Source organism: Aythya fuligula, chromosome 7 (genome assembly GCF_009819795.1).
Source record: "Aythya fuligula isolate bAytFul2 chromosome 7, bAytFul2.pri, whole genome shotgun sequence".
NCBI lineage: Eukaryota > Metazoa > Chordata > Aves > Anseriformes > Anatidae > Aythya > Aythya fuligula.
Window position 1 is genome coordinate 11,405,759 of NC_045565.1, and position 26,403 is coordinate 11,432,161.

The window sequence follows — 26,403 nt, forward strand, 5'->3', positions numbered from 1 at the left end:
TGTACTTATCCAGAGAACTGAGAGGACATCAGTCAACCTTCAGTATTGTAAGTCATGGCAGTACATTTAACAGTTGATGCCAACTCATGTGAAATCTTCCACTTTATGTGCATTCACTGTAGAGAAAAATATTATGTCTGTCTTTTTTCAGTTAGAGTATTCCAAGTGGTGTTATTTGAGATTTTGGTAGGTTTCCTTTTTCCTTTTTTAGCCTTACTGATTTGCTCACTTGATTTCTGACATCGGTAGTATAATTTGAGCTCAGAACTTAAAATTATGGTATTAATATGCTTTATGCTTAGGGTTACTTTAGTGAAAAACAGTATTATAAGTGTTTTCCAAATATAATTGTGAATATATCTATGACTATACTTAAGGCCAGGTTTTCACAGCTTCCTTGATATTGCTAAGAGGTAAATCTGATGAGTTCTCAAGGTCTTGTCTAGTCCTAATTTTTATAATTTTCTGACAATGGAATATTAAAAACTATTCATGAGGCTCCAGACATATTTTATATGTCCTTAAATAAGTGAATTGCAAAACCAGAAGTGCAAAACCAGAAGTGCAAATGAGTACTAAACTGACTTGCTTCTTCTTGTATGTATCATTTTCAAAGTTTTCATGCCTAACATGGTTTAAAGTTGGATTATGTAGTCCTTTGATAATGTTATTTCAGCTTTTCCAGTGATACATTTGTTGTATTAAAATACAAATCAAGAACAGATATATAAAATGAAAAAATATACACCTGTACTGCTGAAACTGTTCTGTTCTCAGAATCATAATACTTCAACCAGACTTACTGGATCTTATAATAAAAGTCAGGTGATTGTTTAATCTTTGTTGTTGTTGTTGTTGTTGTTGTTGTTGTTGTTTTTGACAAAATCCAGTTAATGTTGGCAACCAATAGACCGATAGAACTTTTTGTGTTCTTTTTAGACTGCAACAGATGTCACAGCAGAATCAGAACAAGAAAATTCCCAACCAATCTGAAAGCAGTAAATATATTTTCTATTCATTGCTTGCTGATCATATTTCTATTAATTGAAGTGCAATGCCTTAATTTATGTATTTTATATATAGAACTGATTTGCATACCTGTCATTTGAGTTTCCTTGCTTTCTGTGTATATGAAGTCTGTTGGTTCTGGCATGCCATGCTACCCTTTTGCTCTTAAACTGGAGTAGCTGTCATGGATGACTTGAAGGAATAAAACTGGAGTTGTGATGAAAGCAGTAAATATATTTTTTACTTACTGCCCACTGATTCTTAGAGAGTAACAACCTAAAATTCATATGGATTTTATAGATATTACTGTATCAAGGTTGTTTTGGAGTAAGGGCAACAATATGCTAATTTGAATCAATAATAAAAAAAAGCAAAAGATCAAAGAAACTTTACAAGAATTTGAAAGGTTTCTGATATTAAGAAAGCATGATATATATGTATATGTCAGGAGATGGAGAGAGAGTTCTATACATCAGACTAAATGCAAAAATTTAGTCAGAAGATTTATGCCATCTAGAAGTAACCTTCTCACTCAGTAGACAGGTGTACTAAAAAAACGTCTGTGTCTAACACAGAAATCATGAGGTACTTTTTGTAACTCTAGGTGTTACAACTCTGGAGTTCAGATAAACCTTTCTGGTTATTGTGTGATATTAGGTGAGCTACAAGTGTCTACATGTCCGTTTGGTTAATCGGATATTAAAATAATCTTCTGCATTTGTCTTGAATTTGCAAGTTAATAAACTATGTCTGTGTTGATTATCTTTGCTAAATACCATTATTGGTTTTCAAAGCTCCACATCTAAAATTTTGGAAGAATATTTAATATTTTCAGTATCTATTTAAAAATCAGTTTTATATCCCTTAAAGATTGAATTAATTCTTATCACAATTTTCTGTAATCACCAATACCTTGGTACAGGTTGCAATGAGTGTTTCATTTGTATTTATTATAAATGGAAAACACACCAGCCTTGAGAAATCCTCTGCTTCTTGGTTAAAAAGTATCTTCATATCTCAGTGTCTTCTAATAACATGGGTTACTGGACAATTAACATCAGGGTATTGCCAATATTGTATGATGGGATACTCTTTGTTACAAATTCAGTGCATAGTTAATGTATTTGCCATTCCAAGTGTGGGATGAAAGAATTGTTTGGGAAGTTTCACTTTAATTCATTTATATTATAGCTAGCTTTAAGATTTTTCTCTTTGGAAAATGTTAAAAATAGGTATACACAATAGGCAAAGGTCAATCATGTAATAAATAAGGTCAATCGTGTAATAAGTATTTTTCTGCCCTAAGTAACTGTTCTGTTCATGTAGCTCATACTAGGCAGAATCCTATCAATTTTTAAAAAGGTGTGCACTGTTATTTTTAATATAGTAATATATAGTTTTTTCCTTACGTGTAATAAAGTTGTTGGCCATTATTAAAAAAATGCTATCACCCTCTTTGTTGTCACATTGATTTGCATTGATTGCAGACGCTACTAATTGTTTATCTGCCTTTTACGACATATATTTTCCCAAGAGGGAAAAATGGCATTTCCCAGGTGTAAATATTTACAAATGTTGATTTAATTTTACAAACCTAACAAAAATTAAACAAATTTAACCAAAAATCTTGTTATTTAGATATGTTGATTATGAAAATTTCAGCCTTCACATTTAGGTAGGACATATGCTTAAGTTATAAGACGGGATTTTAAACATGCTAGTAAATAATTCTAATTACTAATTCCAACAAGTGACTTTCATTGTCTAGTTTTTCGTAACACTTGTATCTTCCTTTGAGTTGGTTATATGTGTGTCCACTAGAGTGCATCCTTAAAAAAAAAAAATAGAGGCGGCTGTGCCTGTTACAATCCATGATTATTTGTCATTTTGTTTCATCTTGTTTTAGTTGTGACTTTTTCTTTGTGATCTTTCCATTGCTATTTCTCATTTTCTTTCTAGATAGCATTTGAATTTTCAAATGGAAACTTTTATCAGAAAATTCTTCTAGCAAGGGTCAAAATAAAAAGGCAGATTACAGTTTACTTATTCCTTTGTATTTATATTAATCTGATCATGTACATAAAGTACATAAGAAGAAATAAGGTGTTCAAATATCATTCAAGATAATTCCCATTGTTCAGAATCTGATGTGCACAGACCTAGTGCACTGATTGCCTCCTGCAGCTTTATAGGAATTCTTATCTTAGATACGGGATAAGAGGGTAAAGTATTGTTGGTTCAATACTGTCTTAAGATGCAAAACAGTTGTAGGTAACTTGGAAATGTTACTATAGTATACAACAGGGATGACTTCTGCTTAGTTGTCTAAGCTGGGAGGGAAATGAAGACAGCTTAAAATCATTGACTTCTCTTTCTGAACTTCAGTCTTCGGAGCATAGCTAGATTAGAGCTTGGAACAGGAGACAAGGAGGAAGATATTGTTCCATTGTTACCGCAGATGATGTGATTCCAGAAGTGGTAGTACTACTTAACTTTTGCATAAAATCTAAGGTTGTATATTGAAAAACAAAACAAATAAACAAACATAAACCCCTGAAATTACCTAAGTTAAGCTACAGCCTTCTTTTCCATCAGAGGCAGATAATAGAAAATGTTGGTGAAAATATCATAATAAGTACTGACAGAAGATTACAAAATTATAGTTTTTCATTTCTTCAGACCAGGAGCAGACTTTTTTGGGCCATTAAAAGACCCCAAGTACAGATCCTCCAGAGAATGTGCTGATAGTGATGTTCCCAATCACAGCTGTTCTCATTCTAGCAATACTCAAGCATAAGGATGCAAACAGATATGAAGCCCAAAATAGGACAAAATGAATCAGTTCAACTGCCAGTCAGTTCATAAAGATGGAAATTCAGCTCTGCAATGCAAGAAACTTCTGGAAGGAAAAATATATGTTGCAGTAGGCACATTTTTATGTTATCATTTAACAGAGTAAGCTTTATTAAGTAAACAGTCCCCTTTCTTTTGATAGGTGATTTTCCTTCATAGTCTAAAGAAACATATCCTTTTGTAAGCAAGAGCTTTTCACAGCAACTTGCTAATGGCAGTGAGAGTTGGATGAATTAGTCAGAATTAAATGCAAAATTGATTTACTCTGAACTTTGCTAATACAGTTTACTTACATTTGAAGTCAGCTATTATTTGTTTTACCTCTGTGAAGTTTTCCTTTTCTTAGGTTAGATAAAGAACAGTGTTGTCTGTTAACTACAGCTAGAAGAGAGAGGCTAATCCTGATTTTACTGATACGGACTGATGCAAATTTTAAAATATCTTACCAGTTGTTTTATTATTTTAATTTAATTTATTTTGTTTTGTTTTGTTTTGTTTATTTTTTAGGTTTGTTTGGTTTCTGGCATTACCATTATCACTCATGCAGTCTTTGTGCTATGTACTTCTGCATTTGTTTCAATTCAGATGATGGAAGAAACTATACTATTATAAACTTTTACATAGATATTGTTGGGCTAGTACTACTAGAAGAAAGGCAGGATAGAGGAAGATACCATTTGAGATGTCATAGTGTAGTGAACTTTTTTAAGAAGCAGAGGGCTCTGATCCAAGGAATTTGAGAGCTCTCAGTTGAATATCCAGCTTAAATATTGTGGATCTTCTCTGTTAACTTGTGTATTCATCATTATCATAAACCAAAATTAGTGTTTATTGTAGATCTGACTTGCTGAGGTTTACACCAATTTTTCTTTTAAATTGTTCTAGAAGATGCTACGTCATGAACGATTATATCCATTAGGGCCCTTTATGGAGATGCTCAGTGCTTCCATTGTATGCTCAGTTATATGGCACCTAAAGTCAATGGCTATTTTGAAAAAAAAATTGTGACAACTAGTTTCTTAGAGTAGTCCTTTGACTGTCTGAACATGAGTTCATGAGGTTGAGGTTAAAAAACAAACAAACCAACAAAACCAAAAACAACAACAAAAACTGACTATATTAAGCCATTTGCCATTTTATTATTAATACCAAGTGTGGTTGTATTATTAACCGAAAGTAGAGCAACAGACAAACAGTCAAGTAATTTAACAAGTAGAGAAGGCTCAGCATTGGTTTCTTGCTAGTTAATCTTATTCAAGCTGTTATTTATTAAAAAGGCTGTTTTGATGTTTCAGTAGTGACACAGAAACATATACTACACTAAAAATCAAAAGTATTCTTCCTCATCAGTTTCAGATCTGGCATATTCTAAAATTTCAAACATACTTTAAACAACTATGTGAAGTTCGGGCTCGATTTAGAATAAACATTAAATAATTAGACATACCATATGAAACTTATCTGAATTACCTTACACTCTCTAAAGAATATTTAGAAGGTTTAGGAGTCCTTTAACAAACTCTCAGAAGGAGATTTTGCTACTTTCTGCATGTAGTCATTCCTGGATATAATAATTGGAGATGCTATTATTAAGGATTTTTTTTTTCCCATAATCTTGGGAAAGTGGGTGTGAAAAACATACTATTTTAATTTGATGTAAAACCCATGGGCGTTAGAGTTCAGTAAATGTTTCTTTGGACAAAATAAATGATTTTACTCAGTGGTTTGTGTATAATGTAGATGTGATCTTGCAGATTTGAGGTAAGAACATCAGCTTTTTCTGGGGGAGGAGGAAGTATGTCTGAACTTGATCAAGTACTTTGGTTAGTCTACTTCTTTTTAATGAGCAGAATCAAATTTCCAGCTCTGTAATAAATAGAGCTGATTTCTTTGTTGTTGTTGATTGAAACAAATAAAGCAAAAAAAAATAAATATATATATATATATATATTGTTGTTGCACTGAGGAAGAAGTCTTTTAAGGATCTCAATTTTGTTCTCACTGAATTTGCTGAAAAAGCTCTGGTTGAAATCATTAGTAAGAGGGTTGTGCTCTCTACTACTGTAAGCATGAATTCTACCCCTGAGAACTCATCTCTTACTTATTAAACTTTTATTATACCTAATTTTAGAATGAGAAAATTGATTGATTCAAACTATATGTAGGGGAAGACACTGCAGAAGAGAAAAGATTCATTGTGGCAAGGAGGGTGGGAGAGAGGGAACATTCTGACAATATTTTTTTCCCATTGCAGCAGCAGGGCACTGCAGCTCCCCTTTGCTCAGTTTCAAGTCACATTCCTGGGAGTGTGTTGGGCTTCTCCAATCATTCTGCTCCATTTCTACCCCACCTCCTGAGTGTAGTTTCTTCCAGAAATGACTGGTTGCATGCAGACACACCTGTATTTGAGTCATTATTATCTTAAGCAATTTTGGTTTTGCCACTGATGTGTTTAGTAGATAAGTTTAAAAAAAGCTATTTATTTAACCGATAATTGTAACCCTGGAAACAGGATCTGTTGTTTGTTTCATTGTAAACCTAGCTGCACTGAAAAGTTACCCTTAGGCATTGACAGCTGAAAATTTCTAAAGCTGGGACTGCTGTGAAGTTCTGAGGCAGCTGTTCTTCCACATTTTTTCAGTGCTCATATGTGTCTATATAAGTGGAGTCTATAGGAAAAATGTATGACTATTATTTTTCTCTCTAGGGCTTGAGCTATGTGTTACTGTATTTGCTTGTATTTTAAAACTATTCAGGCAAGTTTCTCAACAAGAACTATAAGTCATCCTTCTGAAACATTGTTTATTCTTATCTCAATAGAGTGTGTTTCTAAAGACCCTAAATATATTTAGAACTGAGGTTTTCACCATTGCTCAGACCTAGGCCATCGGTAACATTCTCCTTACCCCTCTTTTGTGACCTTTCTGTTTTTGTTTGTTTGTTTGTTTGTTTTTTTGTATATATATATTATTATTTTAGTCTATCACCTGGAAACTCATCACAGTTACATGATAAATGAATTTGTCCTAGAATATTTCTAAGCTTTGCTTGGCACAAAAAATCAGGAGAGTACAGACGGACCTGTATGTTCCTAAATATTTGGGCTGACTCTTGAAATACAGCGAAGTGTAGAATGGCAGTTTTCCATTTTTCTTCATTTTCTTCAAATGTTCTTCAAATGCCAAACAGCAGCTACAACTGTTGCCATGCTATTCTGTGACTACACGAAAGTTTCCACCTGTACACATAGAGGCTTTTGCGGCTGGCAGCAGTACACCAATACTATTTTTTTCTTTTATTTTGCAAAGACCATGTAAACTTTAAGAAAAAAGATCCACTGACTATTCTGTGTTTTGCTTTGCTTGGGAGGATAAGTAATTCAAATTTATTAAGATAAAATTTTATTACTTGTAGTATTTCAGTGTTGTGAACTGTAAACATAAAACCTTCTGTTTTGAATAGATTCAAATATACGTGAATTCAAAATCTGGAAATGAATTTTGAAATCTAATTTTCTCTCTGTGTAGAGAATACTTTATTGTCTAAGGAGATAGGTCTGTGCTTACTGAACTTACTGGCAGGACTCTCACTTGAGTCCCAGTAAAAACATTTGTGCCAGTTTGTGTGGGAATGTGTGCACATGTCTTAAAGATAATTACACATTGCAATCACTTTGCTGACCTTACTTCTAAAGACTTACAGAATCCCAGCGACACATTTTGTGGTGCTGCAAAGGTGGAGAGGTAGTAAAATAAAACTGATCACCCGAAAACCTCTAAATGCCTCATTCTCTGACCAATGCTGTTGGGATTCTAAGGCATTGATAGCAATTGGGAAGTAGTTAATAATAAACTCTAGTATGGGCATAGTATTAATTTTCTCATTAGCCAAGATTTCTAGAGGTACAGAAAAGAGCATGTCTTTGAGGAGTTGGTTTATGACAGATGCCATTTTCAGTATTAATTTGCAAAATAAAATACCTTCTGCCTAGGAGACAGAATTAATGAATGGTGTGAAATTGGGATTTTAAGCACTCGTAATACAAAACTATTTGTATGAAGAGCTGAAGGGATAAAAAGTCAAGAGAAGAGAAAATATTAGAAGAAGGAGAACTGCCTAAGAGCAGTTCTTGCACTTGTTTAGCACCAAGAACAACAACCCTTGTAGGGTAATGTTCAGCTTGGTAAAGAGTGTAGCTGCTATTTTTTTCCTTCTTCCCTGCCTACAAGAGCTGCAGGCTTCAGTTTCCTTTTACAGGGCTATAGTCTGCTTCCTTGAGAAGTTCTAGTGTCACTGGTCCGTTGTGTGGAGTAATGTGATTTTGGAGTAAAGTGATGAGCATAAACTGAATGCATTGCAGAAATTAAAAAAAAAATAAATCAATCCTTAAGAACAACATTCTGAAGTTTATAGTCTTAATTTACATTGTGAACACTAACACCAGATTATAGTCTTTTTTTGTTGTTGTTAGTTTTGGTCCTTGTATGTTTCAGACCAACAGGAAAGGTGTGACATTCGTAGACATTTCTCTTTGTTAAAAATGTTCCTGTTGTTAAGGATCAAAGCAAGAGGTCATTACACCTCACAAATCCCACTTTACTTTTCAGGCAGATCATTTAGCAGAAAGTAAAAATCAGTCCTCACAATAAATAAATAAATAAATAAATAAATAAATAAATTTTTATACATCTTCTAGCAGAGGTGTCTGGGTTGGTTTAGCATTCTTTGATTTTACTGTGTTTTCCAATAGGGAATGACTAGGATGTCAGTTACAACACGAGGAGTAAGAAACCACTGCATGCCACATACTTTTGTAACTAATAATTTGCAAAGATCAATAAATTACCCTTTTTCTTTTTTATACTTTTCAACTTTGGTAATCCTACATGTGACTTAATAAAAATTCTTTTAAAAGGATATTACTGACACTTCACTTGTGATAAACATTCTGTTGCAAAAATAATGGCATGGAGAATAGGACTCAATTGTGCTGTTAGCACACCTATAGTTCAGAGCCTACTTCTTATAAGCACCTTCAGCTCATATATCTCATTTCTGTGTATTGTCATGATTAAGTGCTTCCAATCAGCTTGTGATGAAAAAATACTTGTTTAGAAATGGAGAAAAAGGAGAAATTTCTCACGCTGTAGAAAAAAATGTGTGCATATATGTTTACATTTAATCATATTAAAAAAATGTAGACCTCTTAACCCTTGTCATTCCTTTCTAGTGTCTATGAAACATTTTTTAGCCTAGTTATTTTAATAATTTTTTGGAAAACAAAACATATGGGGGAGGTGGCTGGCTGATTCCTTGCACTGCGCATCTTACAAGTTTTTGCTGCCATACCCCAGAGTTTCCTCTCAATACAGTATTTCAAAACTAATTCAAGAAATTGCAAGTCAACCTTTCTGGCATGCAATTTAAAATGCCAATAGCATATAGTAATAGATGTTGGGCTTTATTTGTCTTGTCTTGAGAAATCAATTTTATTTATTTACAAATCTGAAATATACCGGAAAAAATTCTGAGACATTTAGTCTGCAAAACACTGGGCTCTCAAAACTTTGAGATGGCAACAATGTCTATAAGCCTGAAGATATTTTGGTGGTATTGAATTTTTCCATTCTATATTTCATCTATAAATAGTAATCCGTAAAAATTTTTATGTGCTCCGGTTACTGTATGTATTTTTGTCTAGTACCGTTTATGCTCTTGTGTTGGTTGATGTTACGTGCCCTTCATCCATTAATGTTCTCTGGTTAGGCACACATCTAAGAACATTTTGGCTGTGTGTTATTTAAGACTTGTTTATTTGAAACTGCTAAATGACTAGTTGGAGTGAAGTCTTTCAGACACAGATGAAAGATAATGATGTTTGCTGTCTGATAGTGTATTTGTCCAGCTGAAGTATGTGAAATTGCTACTTGAATGGTAGCCTGGATGAACCAACTGGTGACAAGGTCAGGTTGGGGGTGTTTCTGGAAGATGGAACCAATTGGATTATGTACATAATCGGCACATCCCAGAGCACTGGTAGTGCATCTGAGCTCTGTAGCGATAATGGTGGGAGTATTTCTGAAAACTTGTGAATAACCTAACTTGGATAGGAGTAATGACTAACGAAGTTGTTGGTTGTATGTTGTATTTTTTTTCTCCAGATATCCACATAAGCTTAATTCTGGAGTTTACAGCATTGTGCAGTCATTTTCAGTCATGCAAAAATAAAGTAAAATTCTGCTGTGCATTATTGACTAGATTAGTACTGAGTATACAAGTAAATGTGTTTGTCTGGATCAAGCAATTTCCAGTATGCAAATATTCTCATTGTGAGCATAAATGAGCTACAACTGCAAATACCGACTGTTGGGACTTTGTAGGTCAGGCTGATGGTTGGACTTGATGATCTTGAAATTCTTTTCCAACATAGAGGATTCTATGATTCTATACACTGTGCATATAGGGCAGGTATATATGAAGATTTTTTGAGTAGTAAATGATTAAGAAAGTAATTTTAGTCCTATACCATATGAAAGAAAGGTCCTTTCTTGCACTACATATCTAGAAGAAATAAAAAGCATCTGAATTTAACCTAATGTTCCTTGTCAGGAAGCCAGCACTTAGGGATTCCACAACTGTGTTCCTGCAAATAGGTTCCTGCAACCTCACTTCATGTACTAGAGTCAATATTTGTTTCAAAGTCCAAAGACCACCTGTACTGTAAACATCTATGAACCACTGCAGCAAAAACTGTTGGGTAATGGCTATTTGAATGTATCAGTCTGTTTCCTAAGGTACTGAGGAAATCCTAATGGTTTACATATATACACTAATAATGTCGTAAGACATGTAAATGCAGATTGTACAGATCCCAAGCTGCTGGAAGACTGCTGTATTACCCTAGCCAAATTGTTTTTGAGATAAAGATCTGTGGCTGTAAAGGGATTTACTCTGGACAGGTGATTAGACCTGTCATTAACAACAAGGAGTCCTAACTATTTGCTCAGAAAGGAACTGTGGCTCTGTATGTATCTGATGTATGATCACACCCCTTGCAACTGAACTTCAGGGTTGCGCTTTGTTACGCGGCAGGTGACAGTCATTCTCAACTGACCATGACAGCTGGAAAAAACATGCAAGGAAAATACATAGATGGCTTCCTCTAAGGTTGAGGGAGCCCGTTTATAATTTAAGGAATTTTCCATTCCTGGTCCAGGACATAAATTTAGCAATGAATGGGTTAAATTGTTAAATTTATCATAAATATCATAAGCAAAATCTGGAGTTATACAGTATCATGTTTGCAAACTAAAAAAAAGGCTTTTTGCAATGTGAGGTGAAGATGAAATAGGGCTCCATTCTATCTCATCATTTATGGAGGACCCATAGAGAGTTTATGATTCTGTTGTAGCAGGACTTCATATAAGGACATAACACAAGCAAATGCTTTAATAAGAAAAACTGACAAAGACAGAACTATTACATACCAGGATGGTTTAATGCTGTTTAAGTAATAACATACGAAATAAATAAAAAATAAAAGATGTAAGTGAAACCCTAAATTTCAATTACTGTTGTTATTTTTCTATCTTTTCTGATATACCAATTCTAATTTATGAAGATTGATTTAGAAAAAAAAACAAGCAATTTTTTGTTATATAACATGCAAGAAACTGAGGTGTCTGTCTAAGGGCTGTAAAAAATGCCTGGCTTTGTAAACATGTACTCTATCTACAGACTGTTGAAGAATGATCTCAGGTTTTACACATAAACAGCTAGGACTTTTATTAAAAATATCAAGAGAAAACAAAGTAGTATTCAATTCTCCGTAGTGGCACAGTTCTGGGAAAATAATGCTCCTATTGAATTTGCAATCAAGACTACATTTGACTTTAATAAAAGCAAAATTTAATCTCCAAAGTAACTTTAATTATTTCATAAGAAGCACCTCAGAGTTGCTACTTCATGGCCCTGGCACATGTTACTTAATGACATTATGCCGAGCAACCTGCTTAGGTTGGTCCTGTTGTGAGCAGAGTGTTGGACTAGAGACTTCAACCTTTCTGTGATTCAGTGATGTGTCAGAGTAGAAAATCAAGGTCAAACAGGTGCAAAGAGGACAAGCACATGTGTGCAAAAATAATTATTTCTTTCTTATTAATAGTGGAAGAACCTGAAAAGACGTCTTAGGAAGTAGGGAGGAAGGTAGATGGGAGACACAGCAGAGAATCTCTCTGAAGCTGAAATAACTGTGGAATAAGTCAGATAGAATGCACAGTAAGAATTTACTGTGAATTATTATTCACTCAAAAATTTAGAAAGCTCAAGGATGAAAACAAAAATGAATTGCTCATGGTAGTGTGCAGAGTTTGCAGGAGGTCCCGGACCCCAGAGAGAGAAGGAGAAAGGTGGTATGAAAGAATAAATGCTAGGTGATAAACATTCATCACAGCATACATAACAATTCCTTTCTTTGTGCAATCACAATCTGTTTTTTTGCTGTTGTTGTTTTATTTTTCTGTCCCATAATATTTAATTTTGCCCTGAATGGTTATGGGTCAGTGAAATTTTACACCTGCATGTCTGAGAGGCCTTGAGCCAGAATTTTCAGGTAATAATAAGTAAAGGTGAGAGTTTTGAAGCAGGTGGGAGTTCTGTGTTGAGTTCCTGATACACAGGCTCTATTGCTTTGCTCGTCATTCTTAATGCAAAAGAAATAAACCCAAGTAAACAAATCTTCCTTATGGTAACTTCAAAAACAAAACATCCCCCCCAGCTTGCCTAAAACAAAATATAAAAGATAAATCAAATCTTTTTATCGACAAATCAAAAAGCCCTCAAAGACATCTCATGATGCTTCCGTAATGTAATGCTTATTTTCTAATAGGAAAAAAGATGACCTACACTACCTTCTTGAAAACACACTGTTTGTATTAATATTAAATAATTATTCTAAACAGCACTGATAAAACTGGTATTGGAATTATTTCCACAATTAGAAGACATATTTCTACATTTTCCACATAAGTGGAATTTATTTCTACATGTTCCACATATGATAGTAGTAATTTCCCTTGCATGATTCTGTAAAGTGACAATAAAATAGCAAGATAAGAAACTTTACTGTTAGTCTGTTAAACAGTTAACATCTTACCTGAATATAAAGTTGAGAGAACAAAACAAAAGTATTTGGGAAAACACTTTCATATGTGCTATTCATATTCATGAGATATTCCTGTGTATTGGTAAAAGTTAAGCACAAGTTTGGGTCCGTTAATGATAACAGAAGTGTAGTTAACATGAAGTGTATGGTCTCTACAAATCGATTTGTTTTTCAGTGCTTTTGAAAGTTGTGGTGAGAGAGCCAATTGCAAAGCTTAAGGAATGGTTTTCCCGTGACTGATTCTAATAAGGTAGGAGATCTGAGGAGTTCTTGACATAATTTCCTCATTACTCAAAAGGAGTTACCTAAAAGTTGCTACTGAAGTGAAACAGTACAAGCAGTTTAAACCTGTACTGCTTCACCTGTACAGTGAAAATATTTTTTTGCAGGTAAAGTAAGGATGTCCAGCTCTTAAGGACAGCTACCTTCTTCCTTTCCCTTCTGTTGTGGTAGTTTGGAAGTGTTTTATATCTAAGCTTATTTTTCATTTCTACAGATATTATTCATCCATGTAGGCTCCATTCTCAGTGTTTTATAACATAAATAGGACATCAGTAGTGATATGTAGGGGGAAAGAAAAGAGTAAAAAGAGTAAGCAAAGGGGGGGAAAAAAAGAAAAAAAGAAATGTGTCTTAAATAACCAAAAGGATGTAAGTAGGACAAGATGAGGGGAGGGGAACAAAGGATAAAAGTTGATAAGGGCAGGAAAGGAGAAGGTGAGCAAGTAAAAGGAACTAATGAGACTATGTCATGAAAGGTCTAGGGTTAAGGTGATTTATCAGTCATATCTGTCCAGAGAATCTGTAACATTGATAGCAGTCATTCATAAAATTCTGTTCTAAGTTACTTGTTCACTTTGTTACTTCCAGGGCTTTCTCAAGGCTGCCATAAAACTATGCCTTCGGACAGCTGACAAATGTTTTATGAACTAGAAGAGGGGTAGTTTTGCAGAACTGCTATGAGTAAAAGTAACAAGAACATGGAATTCATGGAATCTGTTCCAAACAGATTATAATTAGTAGAAAGAGTTGCATTGCTATTCCAGTGGTTGGGATTGTCATTACTGTCAACGTGAATAAATACTGAGAGTATTAGACAGTGTAACTTTTACTATTGTCTTGTCTTTAGCCTAATTTCAAAGCAAAGGAGTCATGCAGCTTCAGAGGATTTTGCCTTTAGGTATCTTTTGAGTAAAGGTGACAGATTATAGTCTAAATGTACCTAAAACGATGCAGAGAAACTAACTTTCTTAGGGCTCAGTACCACAAAGCTGTTGAGTATTGCAGTAAAGTTAATAGAAATTCTGGAAGCCTGTTACACTGATAAGATGTGTTGCTATCTTTAAAATGGAATAGGGAAAAATGCTTATATCAATCATTATTTTACTATCTTTTTTTTTTTTTTTTTTTTTGGCATAGGCAGGAGATCTACACATGATGATAGAGCACTATCTTACCTTTTTACAAATATTTAACAAGTCAAATTGTCTGCGAAGAGAAGCCAAATTAAACATTACCTAACCCTACACTGGTTTAGAGTCCTGGAAGATGTTCTGGAAAACAACATGCTGAGATGCTTCATGGCCATAAGCAAATGTGTTGCTTTTGATAGTAAAACCCACACCTGGAAGTAGTTCAAAACTGGAGGTTTTACACAAGTTATGTGAAATGCAGCTGTGCAGCATTTCCTAAAATACTATTAGCAGTGAGGCTATTGTAATGAAGGGTGACCCCTCCAAAGGTCTCAAGGACAAATGCATTTAACTAGGCAGAAAAGAGTTCAAGAGGAAGAACTGCAAAGGCAAAATAAACAGTGGACTGCAAACTCATTACTTGTGTGTCAAATTACTTGCACTCTTCAGCATTTTAAGAACTTGTGATTTTTATTTTTAAATAAGGTAATATGAGAGGAATAAGGTTATGTGAGAGGCCAGTTCCTATATTTTGCTTAAGTGATACCTGGAAAAAAAAAAAAAAAAAAAAAAAAGTCTAGTCCCAAACAATATTTTCTGTTATTAAGTGGCATTGAAAAACAAGAAAAAGCAAAAACAGAAGCAAGAGAGAGTGGAAGTTACAGAATGAGCATTCAGTCTTGTCTACTTTTGCTGGAGGATTGCTCATAGAATTAGAAAGAGAATTCTTATGTGTATAAAATGAGGTTTTGTCAGAGCTGTTTCATCCGTTCCCCTCATGTCTTTCTGTGTTTCCATGGAGAAAGGCATTTGCATTTAAGAATGAATGAATCTCACCGACATTATTTTACTTTAAAAGTTAATATAATTTTTTAATGTTACTGATTAACTAGAGTTAATCTAAGTAGTTACTCTTTGGTCTTTTTTTTTTCTTTTTTCTTTTTTTTCTTTTAATTCCATTTTTCTAGGTGTTATTAATGCAGAATTTTTCAGACAGATAGAATCCTAGTGTCAGTGGGGTGATGACAGTTTACTCCAGAGAAAGCTATGCCTCATAACATAAGTCTGATACGTGAATTTTGCATTATTAAGTTAAACCAGTGCTTTTCATTCTCTGGCATGAATTCTGTGCGAAAGAATACCGAGAGGTTGTTTTTTTGAAACAAACTATTCCATGTCAATGGTCATTAGAAGGGGGCCAGTGCTACAGCAGATTACTGGGGAACATTCACAGAAGTTGATCATCATTTTCAGGAATGTTGGTAGAAAGTGAAAAATTCCAATGAATTCTTACGTTAATATGTAGCAGAAATTTGAGTCCAAGGGACTAGTCATCTAGAATAATACTGACAAAGAGTTTGAAGTAAACTAAATTTTTAAACTGAAGAACAGTAAGGATGTCAGTGCTCTCAAAATTGCAGGGGCTATGGTACAAGCAGCATGTTATTTGTTCCAATCCAACTATCAGGTACTTTAACATCTGAGTGAATGATTAAGAGAGTATGATTCTGTGTTCATTGAAGTAAAGGGAGAATTTGATTTTGGTAGATCAATGGTTCGGTCTGAGGTTGAGACTAGAATGATGTCTGTAAATGAATTAAGATTAGTTAAACTTTTTTTTTTTTCTTTTGTTTTGCTTTGTTTGTTTTGTTTTAATGATGCTGGGCATTTTCTGTGTCTGCCTCATGTAGATATTTACACTTTTTTTTTTTTTTTTTTGTATACAAGCTTACACAAAATGTTCTCTGTGTTCATACCTGTCATACCATCAGCATATTCCAAATATTAGCCATCTGACTGAAGACATTTTTAGTAGCAGAACTGAATACTGAGTACCCAATTGTGTCAGTTAGTGTATTTCTGTGGGTTACAGAATGTAATATGAGAATATGATTCTCGAAAATTAAGCTGGATCTTAATTAACAGAAAAGAGGACGAATGAAAAGGAAGGCTAAAGTTGAACGCAGAGGTGTGCATAAAGGAGAAATGTGTCATGTGCTATATCTTATCAGGTGTCTCTTGTCTCAAATGTGCAAGAGTAATGTATGAAAAGGAAAAAACTATTTCAGGAGAGAATGCTACATTTCAAGAGATGAAAAGGGAACAGTAAAATACAGTTGCATGATGCAGAACAAACTTCTCCCAGTCTTCTGCTACAAAAGGCGTGCATTTACAGATCTTTCATCTATCCCTGTAAAACCACAACACACGGTTGGAAACACAACACAGATCCCAGAACAAGGGGAGACACAAACTGAAGAAGCAGCTAAACTGAACTGTCACCAGTACTCCTGGATTACTTCATTTTCATTAGAGTTCCTATGGTATCCAATCTTGTATAGGTTGAATCTAGAATGTTGCCAAGAACAAAGTTAATTAGTGAAATATCCCCAAATTAACTTACTCCCCTACTAAGAAATGGGCTCTTCCATTTTCCTCACATGATTATCTGGGCACTTTCACTTTTCCATATATAGGAGCAGCCCAGAGACTGACAGATCAGGCTAGGTAGGGATACAGACTTCAGACACATGCATACTCCTTGCATGCACGCACAGATACCAGCCCATTCTGGAATCACACGCTGAAATTCAAGTTAGTGTTACAGGTAGTGAGTGAAGACGGTGACAGTCCTGCTGATAAAGAACCTTCATCTTTAACAGAAGGCACTAAGGCTAGAACTCTTCAACCACATTTTAAAATAATCCACCTGGAAAAGCATCACAACCATGAATGGACCAGTGGATGGTTTATGTGACTACACGCTGGATGATGAAGGGGCTTTCATGTTCACATCGGAGTCAGTAGGAGAAGGACATCCAGGTAAGAAGCCCACTGTGGCAAATACATAAAAGAAAAAGTATTTTCATGTTAAACATTTTAAAAGCCTGAAGAAGTCTTAAAAAGAAGTTTTGAAAGCCGGAGGAAGCTTTAAAAGCCTGTTTGTTAGTCTTATAGAAAGTCTTTGTAACAGAGTGATTTTAACATTATTTCCATTGGACCTTTTCTACATAGTGTATAGAAGTGCTATAGCTAGCAGTAACTGCTATAACTAGAGAACTGCTACAACTAGGGTGCTTCTAGCAGGACTTCATGTGCCTTTGCTGGGTGTGTGTTACAGTGGGGAGGGCAATGGTACATGGTTGCTACTCCTTCCTTATCATCTGATTTTTATTTTTTTTTCAGTAGTACTGTGGAGACAGTACTGTATCTGACAGTTCTGTATCTCTGGTAGACTAGAATTTCACATATGGATAAGAGTGCATAGCTTGCTTCTCAAGTTCCATATCACTAGGGGTCCTGTGAAAACTGCCTTATATATATATGCTATGCTCTAAAACTGTCACCTATGACAGGAATATCTATGAGCCGGCTATTTTAAAAGCATTTAAAAATCAGTGGTCCCAGCAAGCTGCATGTGGCAAAGTTACTGATAGATTTTCCCCCATTTCACCATCTGTGTATAAATGCAATGTATGGAATTGCTTAAGCAAACAGCAGACAGTTATTTGCTAAAATTTATGTCATGGTCAGCAGAGCTGAGTTTGATTTTTATGGAAAACAAATATTCATCTACCCTAAGCATGTACCTTATGTCAACAAGTGCTTCCCAAATGAATCCAAGAGACAATAAACTCTTTGATGTCCTGAAAAGTGTATTTATTTTAGAACACAACTTGGCATCCTGTACCTTGTGCAAGGTTTTTTTTTCAGATATGTGCTCATGTAATGTAAGTAAAACATAATGGTGGATGACAGAGAACAGAAAGTTCAAAAGTGAGAATTTTATATCGATAGTTTCTGGTACTCCTCTATAATATGAACTTTTAGTGCAGGTCAAATCCATGGCTGATGCAATTGAGTCCATTGCTGTCAATTTCAAGGCAGCTACATCAGGTTAAGCCAGTTGGGGTTCTTTCTGATGTAACACCATCAGAAAATGACAACCATATTCAGTCCTTGGGACGTAGGTCCCGTCTCAACTTTGTGTGTAATTACATCCAGCAGCTGTAGAACAAACATACTTTCATAGAAAAAATAATGTTATCCTGTAAGGTGATTTTAAATTGAGCAATGATATTTCTGAAGATGACAGGTCACAACTGATACTACTCCCATCATTTTCTAATCCCCTTGGGGCGGCAATAGAGAAATCTCTGAACAGGAAAAGATATAATCGAACCTAGCTAAAACCAGTTTAGCTTTGTCCCTTAGTTTCCTTTTCTTAACCAGTTCTCTTTTTGTTTAGTTTCTTGTTTTAGAATTTGACCTACTTTTCAGTTGTTATTCACATTGCCTTCTTTATTTCCAAAAACTCTATGGGCTCTCGGTAAGCCTTTTACGTCCTATGAGCATTGTCCATCTCTGAAATGGATATACATTTGAGAAAATGTTATCACTTGTTAGATTTGTATACAGCATCTCATCTGGCAGAGCATGCCAGATCTCCGGGTATTTTGAGATTTATAGACCCAAGAGATTTGTTTGAGGGAGTGGAAAGTTGAAATTTATTGGACTTTTTCAATTCTGTGATGCTTGTATTTTTCTAAGCAACATAGGTCTTGATATAGAATACTGAAAACCCAAGCACCCATGTCAAAAGAAAGAACCAGATTTGCCCAATGAAGTGAGAACAGGATGACAGTAAATAATTCTGTCTGGGTGGTCCTGCAAATTCTTTTTCCTGAACACAGTCCAGCAAAAGGTCTTAATGGTCTCAGAGAGGTGTCTAGTTTCTGACAGCAAATTGTCCTTACTTCTGGCCAATCCACCTTTTTCCTGGCTATGGTTTTACTCTGGAGATATAGACATGCCATTAGCTTTTTATCACCCAGGAAAACCTTGGCTGTTTCTTAAAACTGGGGCAAGCATCTGAGGCTCAGGCTAGTTGGGCTTTGGATGTTATCAGTAACACTAAACTTCTATTGTGAGTTGTGAGCTCCTCTGTTTCATATCAAACGGATAATTTGCGCGTTCTTGATTACTTCCCTTCTGTATGCGATAGTATAATTTTGCTAGAGGGCATTATGTGAAGTAAAGATCCTGAACCAGATCCTTGTCTGGTGGAAATTTGAATTGTTCTGATTATATTAGTTTGGGATTGAATGCACTCGTGCAGTCTTCCTTCATAATAAACAAAGCAGGGGAAATTACATACTTATTTATTTGGGTATATAGAAAGCCGCCTTATATCTGTGCAGTGCTTTAAAGTTTTGTGTAATTAAGAAGCTCAGATTCCATAGAGGCAAGTAATAGCTGGCAGTAATTATCATATAGGCATTACCTATGCTCTCCAAAGAAACCCAGAGAACTCTGTTTATCCCATCTTCTCAGTCCCACTTCTTCAAAACAATGTGGGTATAAAGTTTTGGACTCCCTTCCAGAAGGTCTTTAAACCTGGCATCTAGTAGGGTGATTTCCAAACTCTCCAAGGACTTATATAATACCTCCTCCTTTTTAATGTAATAAAAACACATGAATAACATGATTTTTTCCTAGCTTTTTTTTTTTTTTTTTTTTTGTCATTGCTCCATTTTCCTCCGTCCAGAAATGTCTGTCCATGCTGCACAGTGGTTTCATCGTGCTTTGAAAGACATTGTGTGTTACTGTGACCCACAGTGTCTTACAGGTGCCAAACTGCTTAGAATTAAATCCTTCCCCTTTCTGCTGTGGCATCAGGTGGACTTCCCTGCAAACTGAATGTAATTCAGTTTTCCAGTAAGTATCAAGGAATCTCTTTAAAGTATGGGAAAAAAACATCTGCCAAAAGCACCTTCAGACTTCCAACTGTGTTAAAAACATGCTAATCTTCTGGAGGTCCACAGAAGAAAAATTACACCCACACACTCCCAAGAAAGCAAACCAGAACAAAAACCAAAAACAGAATATAGAGATCTTTCAAGCCAGTTGATGCTTGCATGTCTGATGTCTAACATTATATACACCTAATATATGTAATTGTTCTGTTAACTGCACAAAGAGGACATGTAAGATAAGCTGATTAAACAGTGCAGTGTTAACACTGAAGTACCACTGCCATTTTCAAGTAGCACTCCTGAAGAGTGCTTTTAAATAGCACTCATTTTAAATAGGAAAAATGTAATACAGCACAATTCAGCTATATGAAGGTTTTCCAGTGAAACTTTTTTTTGGTGGAATGTTTATTTTTTGATGAAGTGTTCAAGATAAGTAACTATAGTTACTAACTGTTCATTTTTCATAAGAAAACTGAGAAATGCTCAGTTTCTCATATTTTGAATGCACAATTTCACCTCCAAGTTCTGTTGACATAAATAAGGTATCCTTAAAAACAGCACTACCCAAAGTGATTTTGACGCTCACAGGTTTTTAAGAAAATAAACTTTACCTTTTGAAATGTTTAATGTTTATTATAGTTACTGCATGATCAAAGTCAGAAGTGTGGTAGTACCTGTTTGCGGTTTCAAAGGGTGGAGCCTTTTGAATTAAATGTTTGTTTGTTATTGTTGTTCATAGATTTTATTTGTGATGAATGTGTGGGGAGATCCCCAGAACTTGCAGATAGAACTGATTTTAGTTACAGAACATATAATTTTCAAGGATATAGCACTTCTTACTGTTACTTCTTACTGCTGGTAATGTAGTCTAGAAGCACATAATAAACCTACAATCAACTATGCAGAAAGATGCTTGAAGGTTCTCCTAATTTGTGGAGATCACCTTTGTTGCTGAATACCTCCTTTAATTCATAATTTGACAACTGGGCATTTTAGTAGGGTTTATCATCAGCTCTCCTGGACTCATTCATTCCTTTTATAGTTAGCAGGAGATAGATTTATGGCCATTTGGCATCTCTGCCATAAGGCTAGCTTTGTGGCATGGTTGGATTTCCTAGTAAGAATTGATGGCTCTCTAATACTTTCCTGTTCATTCAAGAAATCCTTAGATTAGACATTGCTTTTTCAATATTGTGAAATATTTTCTATTTTTCTATCAAAAAGTTAATAATAGACAGACATATTTTGTCATATGTAGCAGCTACGAGAGAAATGGGACAGTCGAGATGAGGAATTTAAATAACGGAATGAAAGGCGCACAAAGCCTGCTAAGTATTGCTAAATATAGAAATGCCTGGTTTTATTTTCTACTAGAGACCTTTCCTAATAGACAGACCTTCAATATGATGCATTAAGCAGCGGATCATCCTGCTGGATTTCTCTTTCTGGTTTGATACTTGTGTCCATATTTGTCAACAAAGGGGTCTAGTTGCACTAGGATTCAGATCTGGCACCAGCAATCAGATCATGCATGAATTATCAAACTCATTTGTCTGAGCCTATTTTAATCCAAAGTGGTTATTTTCAGTGATGAAATTGTCACATAGACTTTAAAGACCAGAAGGTCTTCTGATGTATAATCCAGCCTGAACTTTATATGCAAGTAATGAAATTTCATGCAAGAATTCTTCAAACATGTGTATTAATTATGGCTGAGTTTCATTTGTACTTTTAAAAACATTTCTAATGTAAGTTTTGAAGGAATAAGGGATCCTGCAGAATTCTAGATGGAATAGACTTTTAGAATCTCATCTTTCTCTCTATTTTCAAGCTATCAAATGCAGTTACATTATTGCCCATCAAACAGAAACTTTTCCCTCAGTATACCATCTTTCAGGTTTTTAGAGACTGACCCAGTGCTGTTATTTCCTCAAGTAGGTTACCTTTCCTTCAGCCTTTCAAAACGAGACTGAGCTTGACTAATTTCATCCTTTAAGGCACACTTTTTCCGATTTTGAGATGTTTTTTCTCAGTCTGTCCTAAAAACTTTCCAATAGCTTCTTATAAGTCCCCTTCAAATAAGGGGGCTTAAAAAAAAGATGGGAAGCAACTCTTTGATCAATCGAATAATGACAGGATGAAGGGCAAAGGTTTTAAACTAAAAGAGGGGGGATTTAGATTAGAGGTTAGGAGGAAATTCTTCACTCAGAGGGTGATGAGGCACTGGAACATGTTGCCCAGAGAGGTTGTGGATGCCCCATCCCTGGAGGTGTTCAAGACCAGAGGTTAGATGAGGCCCTGAGCAACGTGATCTAGTGGGTGGCATCCCTGCCTATGGCAGGGCAGTTGGAACTATGTGATCTGTGAGGTCCCTTCCAACCCAAGCCATTCTATGGTTCCATGATCTTTAAATGCCACCACCAAAATTAAGTATTCCTGGAGGAGTCTCGCTGGTGCTATTATATGGAGGTAATTCCATCTTTGTGGCTGACCCCTCATCTGGTTTACTATCATGAGCTTTTCAGAGTAACACTTTGCTAACATAAGAGTTCCAATTCTGTGAAAGAAGACTATATTCTTTTATTCTTTGTTCACAAATGTTTGATGTGCTAATTTGTCGTGAGGGAAACAGAAGAGCTTTTTTTTTTTTTTTTTTTTTTTACCAATAACATGAAGGAGTGTAGATTCTAACTATATACTTAAGGAAAAAAAAAAAAAAAAAGGCATGGAAACATCTTGCTACATGCACTTTTTGATTTAACTGCCTATTAAAGCTCCCTTGAGAAATTTTCAGGGAAGTTTTAGGTAAGAAAGTAATATAAACCTGCAAAATCTATGTAAGGTTCTTTGTACTGGATAGGCGCCATAAAGAAGAATGGGGACAAATCAGTAATGGGATTACTTGTGTTCCTCTTGAGTGTTTTAAGAAGTCTGTATATAATAAATGATATATTACATACAGGCAACTTTTACTAGTATGGGACATTGACATCTAATGTAGATGTTTCATGTAGGACAAGAACAGGGATAAATGTTTTTGTGCCATAGAAACTCTGCATGATGAAAAAAGACTGTACAGCAGTCTTAATCAGTTGGAGTGTACTACAGGGCATTGGACATGCCCTGAGGTCATCAAGTCCCAATTGCTCTGCTGTTCCACCCAGATAATCAAAAATTAGTTATTTTCATCTTTTTTTTTTTTTTTTTTTTGAAAATATGACTTTACTGTCTAGTACAAAATTGAAAATTTGAAGAGGGCAAGCAGAGATACATTTTAATCAAAGTTCTGCTACCTTTGTCCCCAGTCTTGCTATACAAGGTTCATTTGGAATTCCAACTAAATTGCAAGAATGGTATCTGATTCCTGTTTGGTAATAATTGTCCCAAATTTAGTAATCCACTTACAGTTCTCATGAGGTTGAATGTTCCACTGCAGGCTATGTTTGCTAAACATATTTTTTGTTCATTCTTTTCATATCGAAGTGGTTAATATGGGAGATGAGTGTCAGAGTCAGATTAGTTATCTAGTTTCTGATTTTGTCCCCTCTAAATGTACACCTTCCTCATGAGATAAAAGAATTTATTTTGACCTGAGATTATATGTAGAAAAACTCAAACGACATACTGGTATAAAACATGGCTTTCCGACAGATTGGGTTGCAAATGGCAAGGAAGAAGATGTTTATTTTGCCACAGAGCATGTTATGGCAACACCTAAACATTGTATGCAATAATTGACATTGTATTTTTTAGAACAACAAAATTAAAATATATTAGAAATATTACAATTTTTAGGTGATAGGCGTTGTTATCGATGCTGCTTTTTTGTGCTCAATAGATTAGCTACATTATTCAATAAAGAGTCATTATTCGATAAAAAGGTAAGAAGAAGAAAAAAAGAAAAAGAAACAGAAAAGATAAACCTGAGGTGAAACCTTTGTAGTTGGAATGTCACTGAGGATATACTCAACATTTATCTGATGCAGGCATTAGTTGGTAATCCCTTCTTGTTTCGGTATTTGCTCCTCACTCACCCATCTCAAGTGGGATGCAGAGATTAAGAGCAGATGACATTGCAGGATTGTGGGAAGCAGTGAGAAGAAGCAAACCTGAAACAGGTGCTTGACACTGAGCTGTACGTTATGTGTAGTGATTTAAACTATTAGTCAGGCTGTATCAGCTGTGTAACTCAGGTACAGTCCAACTTTTTGCTGGGGAGATGGAAGTTAGGGGTGGAATACTACCTTCTTGTTAGCATACTGCTGTGGCAGACAAGGAGAAGGCAAGGAGTAGAACGTTACCTCAGCCTCTCAGGTAATTCTATACATAACATGTTTCACACTGACGTGCAGAAAACTACAGGTGAGGTTGTAGTCAGTATTAGTTTACACCAGTAAGTAAAAGTTTCATCTATGTATTGGTTTTGCTTGCAGGATGTTGCATGTGACTTTTTTTTTTTATCTAGTTTGCCTAAATACTTCAGTAATAAGCAATAAAGGAATTCCTTACTAAAGCACTTTTCTGCTGAAATGGATGCAAACGGTCCTCATTTTGTATTAAGTGCCCTGGTTTTGAATAACAACCTTGATGTCTTGCAGATAAAATCTGTGATCAAATCAGTGATGCTGTGCTAGATGCCCATCTCAAGCAGGACCCAAATGCCAAGGTTGCTTGTGGTAAGTTTTTTGTTCCTTTGCTTTAAGACAGTACCCAGTCACTTGTCTTTTATTTTTGATATGTTCGCAAAGAGCATGAAGGTGTCGTGTGCTAACTCATTTTACTCTCAAAAATATGTAAAAATTAACAGTTCTCAAGAGAAGGAGAAACAAGAAGGAACTGAAGTTTTTACAAAGACTGAAGCCTGAGCAGGTAACAGAAGGATAGAATAACTACAGAAGGACAGACAAGGTTGTTAATTTTGTGTGTCAACTGAATATTCTGAGAAACAGATTCTATTTCATCATGGTGGATTATTTAAAGAGTATTTGTATGTTGTTAAAAAAGTATATCCTGTATGGTGTTGAAAAGTACATTTACTATATTTAATAAAGTCCTCATTTTTCAGTGTTAGACCCTGTAACTGCTTGTTTTCTTGATACCTCTTTAGACAGAGTTGTACCATCAGTTGTCTCATGAGTTGTAACACTCATTTTCCTAGTTCAGTTAACTAAACCCCATCCTCACATTCTTCCTCCTTGGACTGGAGGCACATTTTCGAAATAGATAATCACTGTTGAGAATTATTTAGCCTCAGAATATATCTTAGAGTGATTAAAGATTAAATGGATTTAAAAATCACAGTTTAATACTACATTTCCCTAAATGACTCTGCATATCACTGCATCATTACAGGAATTGGTCGTGGAAGGAGCTAGTTTTGCCAAAGATATGACTGAAAAGTACTAATACTGTATATACCCAGTATATTTCTCTAAATCACCATCATCACAAACATAGTTGTTTGTCCTAGCGGACTGGTTATTCTGCTGCTTTAATCCTGTTTCCGTCTCCCTTTTCAGAGACAGTATGCAAAACAGGGATGGTGTTGCTCTGTGGGGAGATCACATCTCGTGCTATTGTGGATTATCAACGAGTTGTCCGAGATGCAATTAGACACATTGGCTATGATGATTCAGCTAAAGGTTGGTGGAAAATCTTATGAAATCCTTGAAGAGCAAGCAATAGGCAACTGCAAACCAGGTCTGTCAGCACTTCCTTATGTGGGCTTTAGCTAGTCTGATAAAAACTGAATATCCCGTGTGAAAGCTGCTTACGTGGTGCTACATGATACACTTTCTGGCTTTATCCCTGTAAGTAGAAAAAAAAACATCATATATTAGTTAAAAATAAAAAGGAGAAGGCAGAATCGACTTTTATGCATGAACATGAGCTGCAGAACCTACCACTAACCCAAACTTGGGAGAACGTGAATCTGTTATTTTGCAAGCTGATTAATGCATTTTGGTCAGAAAGAGAGGGACGAAGAAACTCAGTTCATTTTGTTTTATCATTATGTATGTGCATTGCAGTAGCATCCAGAATTTTCAGGTGGAGAGCAGGTTCTCGCTGTACAAGGTGCTCTATTAGCTCTGAGCAAACTCCTAGGCTGAGCAGTCCAGGTCAGGTTTGTGTGTCGTATAAATGACAGAAAAGACAAAATGATTTATATACCAGACTCATTCCACCATCTGATTTGCCATGTATCTCTTTAT

General features: G+C 35.2%; 1 protein-coding gene across 3 annotated transcripts in view; it reads left to right on the top strand.

Annotated features, from left to right (window-relative positions):
- MAT1A (methionine adenosyltransferase 1A) overlaps positions 1-26,403 on the top strand; it is a 35,243-nt gene that overhangs the window by 692 nt on the left and 8,148 nt on the right. Inside the window, exons 2-5 of one of the 3 annotated variants that reach the window (XM_032191450.1) lie at positions 14-47; positions 940-998; positions 24,790-24,867; positions 25,711-25,833. In XM_032191450.1, the coding sequence (XP_032047341.1) occupies positions 950-998; positions 24,790-24,867; positions 25,711-25,833 (250 nt within the window). In that variant the 5' untranslated portion in view covers positions 14-47; positions 940-949. Of the gene's footprint in view, positions 1-13; positions 48-939; positions 999-16,926; positions 17,259-24,789; positions 24,868-25,710; positions 25,834-26,403 lie in introns of those variants that run through there. The other 2 variants (XM_032191449.1, XM_032191448.1) reach the window with 2 other exon arrangements.